Raw genomic sequence first — 10,928 nt, 5'->3', positions numbered from 1 at the left:
AACAACAACAATAAAGACATATTATTTTCACAAATATAAAAATCAAGACTCATAATCTAATGATGACTACAAATGTTCAGAGAATTCTAGTTCAGAACCAAATGGGGCATTGGATATAATCTATATGCAAATATGTTTTAGACACTAAATAAAGCAGATCAGCACACATTATCAGAAACAAACATGTTTTTTCATTAAATTTTTTCTCATTGGCAAACTGTGTTCCTTTAAAATTCTTTTAATTCTTCTAAGAGTTATTTCCTTGATTTCCTATCAATTTTATAAAAAAGAAAGCATATTTAACTTTAGCTCAATTCCCATATGTTTTCATATTTGTATTTTGTGCGCTCAGATAACATATATAATCCCTTCATGCTAAGACTACAATATAAAATATCTCCGGGTCTCTAACAGCATAAAAAATGAGCTTTGTTGACAAAAGATTAATTTTGACATTTCTATTGTAATATGGTAATTATTATTTCCCTCATTAGTGAGAAAAAAAACAGTACCTAAAATAGAGTTTTCTAGAATACTTAATTTCTATAGTATTTAATGAATAATTAATTTCAGTTTAATTAATCAAGTCATAAAAATCTGTAATAGCAAAATATGCTCTACTACTAGTATACATGAAATAGAGAAAATTAGAAAGTTTAGGGAATTAAGAAGTCTTTTGTGGTGCTGTAGGATAAGCACTGCTCTGCTAAAAACAAGGTCAATGGTTCAAACCCATTAGCCTCTCCTTGGAAACCTTATAAAGTATTGCTGTAAGTTGGAACTGATTCATTTGTATTTAACAATAACACCATAGGAAAATAAAATGAATAACATGATTTTTCAAAGGATTAAATAAAGGCCTGAATTCAATTCAGATAAATGTATTTGTAGTGGTATATGTAGCACTGGCAACTATTTCCCAAGTTTTTCTTACTGTGTTATTTTAAAGCAATGTTTGATATGTTGTTGTTGCTAAGTGTCATTGCGTCAGTTTCGATGCATAGTGACCCTATATTTAAGGTTTCTGAGAAGCAGCTGGTGGGTTTGAATTGCTGACCTTGTGGTTTGCAGTCCAGGGCTGATCCTACAGTGTCACTATTGTTGTTGTTGTTAAGTGTTGTCGAGTCGGTTCCGACCCATAGCGACCCTGTACAGGGTTTCAAAGGAGTGACTGGTGAGCTTGAACAGCCGACCTTGTAATTCAAACCATCTTTGCAGTATAGCGCATTAACCCACAGCATCACACCAGAACTCCACAGTGCCACTTGTTGTTAAGTGCCGTTGAGTCAATTCTGACCCATAGCAACCCTGTATAGGGTTTCCGAGGAGCACTGGTGAGCTTGAACCACCGACCTTGCAGTTCAAACGGTTTGCAGTCTGGTGCATTAACACACAGCACCACACCAAGACTCTTACTATTATTTCATTTTAGTCAGTGGCAACGTTGCAAAATTAGCTTCAGGTTGTTTTAACATTTTATCGGATCCTAGGGAGTCCTGGTATGGCACTGCAGGATAAGCACTAGACTGCTAACCACAAGGTTGATGGTTCAAACCTGCCAGGTTGCTCCTTGAAAACTCTGCACAGGGTTTCTATGAGTCAGAACTCGATGGAACTTAACAACACAAACAGCATGGATGCTTTATCTTTGCAGGCTCCACTTTATATCACACCAAACTTGCTTAAAAACCTCACTCTCATTTTAAATACAACTCTTTGAAGTGAAGAATTTTACAATTTTTAAGCTATTTAACTATGATAATTCATTATTTAATAAAAATAAATCAACTGACTATTTGAAAATTAACTCTCAAAATCAGAACATACAATGTATTAATAAAGAACATAAAAGGGAAGTATAAATTCAGTTACTGCACCTGCCTGCCAGGGTAACCAGGTGAGCCAATATTACCAGCGAATCCAGGAATTCCCTGAAATGAAAAATAAAATAAGTAAAACAATACAGAAAAAAAAGAAAAAATCAAAAGAAGCACAAGGAAATCACATTTGGTATATTTATAATACTCAAATTTGTTTTGTTTGTTTTAACTTCAATGTTGTTGTTAAGTACTGTGGAGTCGATTCCGACTCATAGTGACCCGCACGGGGTTTCTGAGGCTGTACATCTTTACAAGAGCAGAAAGCCCCATCTTTTTCCTGTGGAACAGCTGGTAGTTTCAAACTGCTGACCTTGAGGTTAGCAGCCTGATTCATAACCACTCCTCATATAAATACTAAGAATCTTGCATATTGCTTATATGACTGAATCCTCGGTCAAAGTTACTCAAAAAACAAAACAAAACAAAAACTATTAGATTAAGGCAGTAAATGAGATATGAATCATAAATAATGAAAAACATAGGATGGAAAAGTCTGGTGCTACATAACTAGAGATATTTATAGAAGACTCAGTATATTTCTCAATGACGACTTACTATTACATTTAAAACTTATCATAATTACCCTGAAATACTCAACTACCTGAGCAAGTTGGTGTTGTTGCTAAATGCTGCTGAGTCAGTTCCGACCCATAGAGACACTATACCGAGTTTCCAAGGAACAGTTGGTGAGGACAAACCAACCTTGCAGTTCAACCCAACTTTGCAAAATTCAGCACATTAACTCACAGTGCCACACCAGCTCAGTAAACTTCAAAACCAACCTCTTGTTCCTGTCTAAAATAAACATATTCTTACAAACTGGCTGCTTAAATAAATAGATATTAGGTGATAAATACCTTTATCATAACATGGGTCTATCTGAAAATTTACTTAGTAACTTTGTTTGCTAAACTCATTTGGAATGACAATGTTGCATTCTTGTTTAAAACAAGGTCAGCTCAAGGAAGGTTGATAGATGAAGGATCAAAGGAAACTTGCTGCAGAACTAATCAGAAGAAATATATCTCCATTGTTTACTTTTCTTTCCTTTATTCCTTTCTTCACACATTCATCAATTTATTCTTGAAACAAAGGAATGCTAACAGAATGTATGTTGAATTGCCTTGAATTGACTTCAAGTGGTAATAGCAATGGTAAGTTACAAAAATTCCTTCATTTGTAAAAATAATTCCCCATTTGTTATTTATAAAAGAGATAGTAAGAGACTAAAACTGCATCTCTCTACTCTTATGTCCTGGTGTGGCACTGCAGGTTAATGTGCTAGACGGCAAGGTCAATTTGAACCACAAAGTTGGTGGTTTAAGTCCACCAGCTGCTGCTCAGAAACCCTATGCAGGGTAGCTATGAGTCGGAACCAAGTAGATGGCACTTAACAACAACTCTCAAGTAGATAGTGAAGTATCACCTCCAATTTTAATGTGTGGTTGTTGTTAGGTGCCATCAGGTCAAATCTGACTCATAGCAACCCTACGCACAACAGAAGGAAACACTGCCTGGTCTTGTATCACACTCACAACTTTGTTACACTTGAACCCATTGCTGCTGCCACCGTGCCAGTCCATCTCACTGAGGATCTTCCACTTTTCCTTGATGCTCCAAGCATGATGTCCTTCTGCAGGAATTGGTCCCTCATAATAATATGTCAGAAATATAAGACACCAAGTCTCATCATCCTGGCTGTACTTTGTCCCACACAGATGTGTTTGTTCTTCTGGCAATCCATGATACTTTTACTATTCTTCTGCAACACCATAACTCAAATGAATCAATTCTTAGATGGTATTCCTTACTCATTGTCCAACTTTCACGTGAATATGATGCTACTGAAAATACCATGACTTGAGTCAGGCACACCTTTAGTCCTTAAATTGACATTTTTGCTTAACACTTTAAAGAGGTCTTGTGCAGCAGATTTGCCTAAAGCAATACATCATTTGATTACTTGACTGCTACTTCCTTGAGTGTTGATAGTTGATCCAAGCAAAATGAAGTCTTTTCTTCATTTATCATGATGTTATTTATTAATTCAGTTGTGAGGATTTTTGTTTTCTTTACATTGAGATGCAACCCATACTGAAGGTGGTATTTGGTCTTTGATCTTCATCAGTAAATCATCTTCACTTTCAGCAAGCAAGATTGTATCACCTGAATATTGCAGGTGTTAATGAGTCTTCCTTCAATCCTAATGCCACATTCTTCTTCATAAATCCAGTTTCTAGGACTATTTGTTTAGCATACAGTTTGAATAAGTATAGTGAATGAATACAACCCTGGCACCTACCTTTCCTAATTTTAAACCATTCAGTGTCTCCTTGTTCTGTTCAAACAACTGCCTCCTGGTCTACATACAGGTTCCTCGTGAGCACAATTAAGGGTTCTGGAATACCCATTATTCCATAAATGTCATCCATAAATCACATGATTCACATATATAAAAGCCTTTGCATTGTCAATAAAGCACAGGTATTCTCTGCTTTCAGCCAAGATCCATCTTACATAAGCAATGGTATCCTTGGTTCCACATCCTAGTCTGAATCTTGCTTAAACTTCTGGCAGTTCCCTGTTATACTATTGCAGCATTTTAAAATTATCTTTAGCAAAATTTTACTTGCATGTGATATTAATGATATTACCCAATGATTTCTGCATGCTGTTATGTCACCTCTCTTTGGACTTGCCATAAATATAGGTCTCTTCCAATCAGTTGGTTAGGTAGCTGTCTTCCATGTTTCTTGGCATAGATGTTTGAGTGGCTCCAATGCCACATCAGACTGTTGAAAGATTCAATTTGTATCCCACCATTTCCTGGAGCCTTGTTCTTTGCCAACCTCTTGGATTTCTTCTTTCAAGACCATTGGCTCTTGATCATATGCTATCTCTTGAAATGGTTGAACATCGAGAATACCTTTTTGATACAGTGACTCTCTCTATTCCTTGCATCTCCTTTGGGTGCTTTCTCTTTCTTTCAATATTTTGCCCAGAGAATCCTTCAATATTTCAAGTTGAGGCTTGAAGTTTCTCTTCAGATCTTTGAGCTTGAGAAGTGCTGAGTATGTTCTTCCCTTTTGGTTTTCTAACTTCAGGTCTTTGCACATTGCATTGTAATATTTAACTTTGTCTTCTCAAGATGTCCTTTGAAATTTCCTGTTCAGTTCTTTTGCCTCCTCATTTCTTCCACTTCCTTTAGCATGTCTATGCATTAGCAGCCCACTGTGTAACCCACTAAACTACCAGAGCTCCTTATAGGGACACTTGCTGTTGCTGTTGTTGTACGCCGTCAAGTCAGTTCCGATTCATAGCGAGTCTGCATAAGGTTTCCAAGTGCAGCTGGTTTGAATTGCTAGAATTGCTAACCTTGGTTACCAGTGAAGTGTTTATCCTACAGCACCACACCAGGGCTCATACACTGTTGTTGTTAATTGTTATCAGGTCGATTTTCACTCATAATGATAGCAATCCTGTATAGGATTTCCAAGGAGCAGCTGCTGGGTTTAAACTAACAACCTTGTTGTTAGCAGTCCAGTGTTTATCCTACAGCACCACACAAGGAAATCTTAGGGATGTATTTGTTGTTGTTAAGTGTTTATCCTACAGCACCACACCAGGGCTCAAAGGGACACTGGTGTTGTTAAGTGTTATCAGGTTGGTTTTGATTCAGAGTGACACTGTACAGGGTATCCAAGGACCTGCTATTGAGTTTCAACTGGCCACCTTGTGGTTAGCAGTCCAATACTTATCAAGCAGTACCACACCAGGAAACCATAGGGGCACTTTGTTGTTGTTGCCAAGTGCCATTGAGTCAGTTCCTACCCATAATGACCCTGAGTAGGGTTTCTGAGGAGTGACTGGTGAACTTGAACTGCCAACCTTACAGTTCAAATCGACTTTGCAATCCAGCACATTAACACACATAGCCACACCATGACTCCATAGGGACACTATAACACATAAAATTTTTAAATGTTAGAAAAAGAATGGAATCTTTGGGTGTTACAAATGGCTAACATTCTATTGTGCCAATCGAAAAGCTGAAGGTTCAAGTCCATTTACAGATGCCTCAGGAAAAAAACCTGGTGATCTACCTACAAAACATTCACCATTAAAAACCCTAGGAGCACAGTTCCACTCTGACATAGATTGGGTTGCCATTAATCGGAGTAGACTCAATTGCAGCTAGTACTTGTAGAGAAATAACAAAGGAAAAGGCAAATTGAGGATTCTAGTCTCAATTTCCCCCTCCTCTTACACTCCCATTCCTTGGCCCAACAATTACAATTTACTGAGCACCTTTGATAGAGTCCTCGTGTGGCGCTGTAGGATAAGCACTGGACCAAAAATCTCAGTTTGAACTGCAAAGTCTGCAGTTCAAACTCTCCAGCCACTCCTCAGAAACTTTATACAAGGTCACTCTGAGTCAGATCTGACTCTACAGCACTTAACAACAAAAATTTGACATACCCATCACTATTCCAAGCACTTTATATCTAATACACACACACACACACACACACGGGAGATTCAAAATGTTCCTGGAAAATTTTCATTATCTTGTAATTCAATTTTTCTCATGAACTTTTTGAAGCCCCGTATATAAGATGTTGTTGTTAAGTGCTGTCGCGTTGTTCTGGCTCACAGTGACCCTGTAAAGGGTTTCCTAGGAGCAGCTGGTAGCTTTGAAATGCCGATCTTTTGGTTACTAGTTAAGGGTATATCCTATAGCGCCACACCAGGACTCTGCATATGATAGAATATTTTTCCTGTTCTACATTTGAGGAGAGATTATGAGACTTGCCCAAAGTACCACAGTAAATAGAAACTGAACAGAATGTAAATAAACAATGATTCTGAGGATTACTGGATAAAGACATTCTTGTTTTTACTTGTGACAGATTATTACTTTATGAATTTATGAAACCATATTTGTGTACTAAATATTACTTTTATTAATACCATATAAGTACTATAATGACATTTATATAGCACTTATGTGCCAGGCACTATTTCAAGTACTTTATATGTTTCATTTTATTTAATCTGCTTGATGACCCTATAAGGTAGGTTTCATTATCTCTATTTTGCAAACGAGGAAAAATAGAGACATACAGTATTTAACTAACCTAGCATGACGGAAGGCAGAATTTAAATCAGCAACTTTGACTCCAGAGTCTACCATTCAGGGCTGTAGTTCTACTATGAGTAGGAATGTTAAGTATCTCCCCATGGCACACTAGTGAGTCATTAATTATGAGATTTGTTCCAGTCAAGGTATAGATGCCTTCTTTTATGACCCATCCTATTTTGAAATACGTAAGTCTATCTCCAGACATTTACTAACTGGATTTGTGTATGCCAATAGGAGGGAGTGAAACAAATTTAAAATGCTGTTTTCACTTTGTAGGTCACTATTTATGTAGCTAATGTCAACTACCATCCCTTTCCTAGCCAATCTAGGTTAATTGACCTGAGTTAAAAGTAAATCTGTAACTGGCTTACAAACTGTCAAGAGGAAACCTAGACGCAGAGGGTGCGGAGGAAGGTAGAATCTCCACTGAGTAGTATCCAATCTCCAATCTGTTGGTGGGGGAGGGCTCATGAAAGGAAATGTAGATAGGTCTCTTGTGATACAATAGTGAATAACTGTTTTCAAGACTGATTGTGAGGGTTGGAAATGTAAACATAAACATTTTGTAGCAAGGAGGGGAGTGATTAACTTTGTAGTCTAGTTGCAGAGGTCCCTGGGACCATGAAGGGAGAAGAGCAGAGAGCAGGACCCTACCCAGAGAAGCAGTGATGCCAGAGATGGAGGCAGAGACAATGACGTGGAGAGATGGAGCGGTTGGGGACTTTAGACCCAGAGAGGGAGAGGGGCTGTGTGCTGAAACTGAGGGGGTGAGGGGGAAGGGCAGGCTTGCAGGGTTGGTTGATGATGCATGGAGGGGATTGTAACCATGGCAATGAAGCAATATTTGATAGGATGAATGTAAAACTAATGTTCTCCCATGTAAACTATCACATAATTCTCAATAAAACATTAAAAAAATGAAAGCCTCAAAAACCCTAAAAAAATTAAATACAATAAATAAATAATTTTAAAACAAGTAAATCTGTTGCTAGGAGACAGTAAAATCTGATAGAATGGGGTCTCATGTTAGGGCAACATGTAGCGATCTAACAAATTCCAAATGCACAAAGAAAAGGAACCGTACTCAATGTGTGGTTTCTACTATACCAGAGGAGAGCCATGCACAGTGAACAACCAAATCTTCAGAGTACATGGCATAAACATAATCTGAGCCAACCACACCCTAAAATCATTGCAACAACCACAGAAACAAAAGAGCAAACCTAACACTAAGATTGAATTTACTCTCCACTTAAAAACAGTTAATTAAGAGACAGACAGAGAAAGAAAATGCTGGCCTACTCAAATCTGTAGCTTGGATAGAGGGAGAAAGGCATCAAATTGTAACACTGTCCTTGAAAAATTAGGACTAGGAAACCTGTGCCAATCTCACTTCTCGCTCTGCACATTCAAGTCTACCAGACTTCCTTTGGAACCCCAGCATTGCTACCAGTGGTCCCCTTTATACCTCCGTTTTGTCATTAGTAAAGCACAATAATAAAAATATCTATGTCATGAGATTCTGGTAGAAGAATATAAGGCAACAAGTAGTAAAATATTTAAATGTAGCGATAAGGATAATAACCTCTAATGTTACTGATAAGTAAATAAGTTAATTATGTACAAAAAGTCAGTAAATAACTAATTGCCTTAGGTAAATCTGCTGCACAAAACCTTTTTAAACTGTTGAAGAGCAGAGAATGTCAGCTTGAGGACTAAGGCGTGCCAGACCCAAGCCAAGGTATTTTCAATAACCTCATATTCATGCGAAAGCTGAACAGTGAATAAGGAAAACCGTAGAAGAATTGATGCTTTTGAGTTATGGTGTTGGAGGAGAATGTTGAAAGTGCCATGGGCTGCCAAAAGAACCAATAGATCCATTTGGGAAGAAGTGCAGCCAGAGTGCTCCTTAGAGGCCAAGATGGCCAAACTTCATTGCTCATACTTCAGACATATTGTCAGGAGAGACCAGTTGCTGGAGAAGGATATGATGTTTGGTAAGGTGGAGGGTCAGAGAAAAAGAGGAAGACCCTCAATGAGATGGACTGACCAGGTGGCAGCATCGACGTACTCAAGCGAGGCAACAGTAGTGAGGTTGGCCCAGGATTGGGCAGTGTTTTGTTCTGCTGTGCATAAGGTCGGTACTGACTCGATGGCACCTAACCACAACAACTGGTAGTTGTGGCTAACAGTAGTACAATTTGACAAATGTTTGCCAGCTACATTACAGATATTTACAAGTTTTTTAGAAATGAGTATCTCCTAATAAATCAAGTTATTGTTGTTAGGTGCCATCGAGTTGGTACCAATTCATAGCTACCTTATTCACAACAGAACAAAACAGTGCCCGATCCTGGGTTAACCTCACAACTCTTGCCACGCTTGAGTCCATCAATGCTGCCAATCAATGTCCTGGTGTGGCACTGTGGGTTAATGCGCTGGACCGCAAGATCAGTTGGAACCACAAGGTCAGTGGTTCTAGCTCACCAGCTGTTCTTTGGAAACCCTATACATGGTACTAAATTGCACATAAAAATAACAATAACAATGTTCATAATGTTTTCACAACTAAAATGCAAAATGATTCTGACTGTTCCACGAAGTTATTATAAATTCCACATTCATTTTTCTCAGGAAAGCAAAATAAATAATTACATAAAAATCAATAACTTACTCCATTTTTTACCCTTAAAATTGAGTTGTTGTTGTTGTTGTTAAGTGTCGTCAAGTTGATTTTGACCCATAGCGACCCTATATAGGGTTTCCAAGAAGCAGGTGGTGAGCTTCAACCACCGACCTTGCAGTTCAAACTACTTAACAGTCTTACGCATTAGCCCATAGTGCCACAGCAGGAGTCCAGCTTTATGTTATTCAAAAAACTATACACCCTCAGCCCAGTAAGATGTATACTATTGTGAGAAGAACTAGTCAGTACTGACACATCATCAATTTTTCACTTACTTGTGAAGAATCCGGCTTTCTTCATTGGAATCCACATATTTATGCCAAAACAGTATTTGAGGGAATTGAATTTTGTCTCCCCAGGGACAAATTCCTTCCAACCTTCTCATTTTCTTCCCCAAATGTTCAAATGCTTTGCAACATTTATTTGATTTTCAGGAAAATGAAGTTGCACCTGCTTTAGACACATATATTGCTTTGCTTGCCATGTGCAGTAATTAGTAATCTTGAGAAATTGTGCCTTGGGGACTGAACAGAGTGTACTGTCCCACTTAACATGAATGAAAGAGAAAATTGGCTTTATTTCCTTATGTATATCTTTTCCTTAGGGATCATCAATCATATTTCTACCTAGAGTTCTCTTTAAAGGCTTCCTGAGGCTCTTTGTTAAATCTTGAATAATGGCATCTGGCACCGTAGTCAATTTCTAATCTCCTGCCCCTTTCACTGCTTTGTATATATTGGCCTTGTACATTCAGCATTGAAAGCAAAAGATATGGCTTTATTTTTTTCTCCTATGACATAATGAGATATTAAAGCTGTTGGAGGAGACAGAAGAAATAATATGATCAAAAACTGTTTCCAAACTATTTTGACATTTAACTATATGTATTAGTATGTGTTTGGAGTCCTGATGTGGCACTGTGATTAGTGCAGCAGACTGCAAAGCCATTTGAATTGCAAGGCCAGCAGTTCAAGCTCACCAGTTGCTCCTCAGAAACCCTATACAGGATCGCTATGGGTCAGAACCGACTCAATGGCACTTAACAACAACATGAGTATGTGTTTAATGGACAAGAGAGTATATTAAAGATAAGCAATGGCCTGTGAACAACAAAGTAGGCAATTTGAGCCCATCAGTCACTCTATGGTGTGACTGATGGGCTTGAATTTATGCACCTCAGAAACCCTATACAGAGTTTCTATGAATTGAAACAGACTCA

At 37.9% G+C, this 10,928-nt stretch overlaps 1 protein-coding gene across 1 annotated transcript in view; it reads right to left on the bottom strand.

Moving 5' to 3' along the window:
* The window catches only part of COL24A1 (collagen, type XXIV, alpha 1), a 562,513-nt gene that overhangs the window by 439,567 nt on the left and 112,018 nt on the right, over positions 1-10,928 (bottom strand). Inside the window, exon 7 of the mRNA XM_006831073.1 lies at positions 1,878-1,931. Coding sequence (XP_006831136.1) covers positions 1,878-1,931 — 54 coding nt within the window. The remainder of the gene's footprint in view (positions 1-1,877; positions 1,932-10,928) is intronic.

This window comes from Chrysochloris asiatica, unplaced genomic scaffold (genome assembly GCF_000296735.1).
Source record: "Chrysochloris asiatica unplaced genomic scaffold, ChrAsi1.0 scaffold00002, whole genome shotgun sequence".
Lineage (NCBI taxonomy): Eukaryota > Metazoa > Chordata > Mammalia > Afrosoricida > Chrysochloridae > Chrysochloris > Chrysochloris asiatica.
This window is presented reverse-complemented; position numbering and strand designations above follow the sequence as displayed.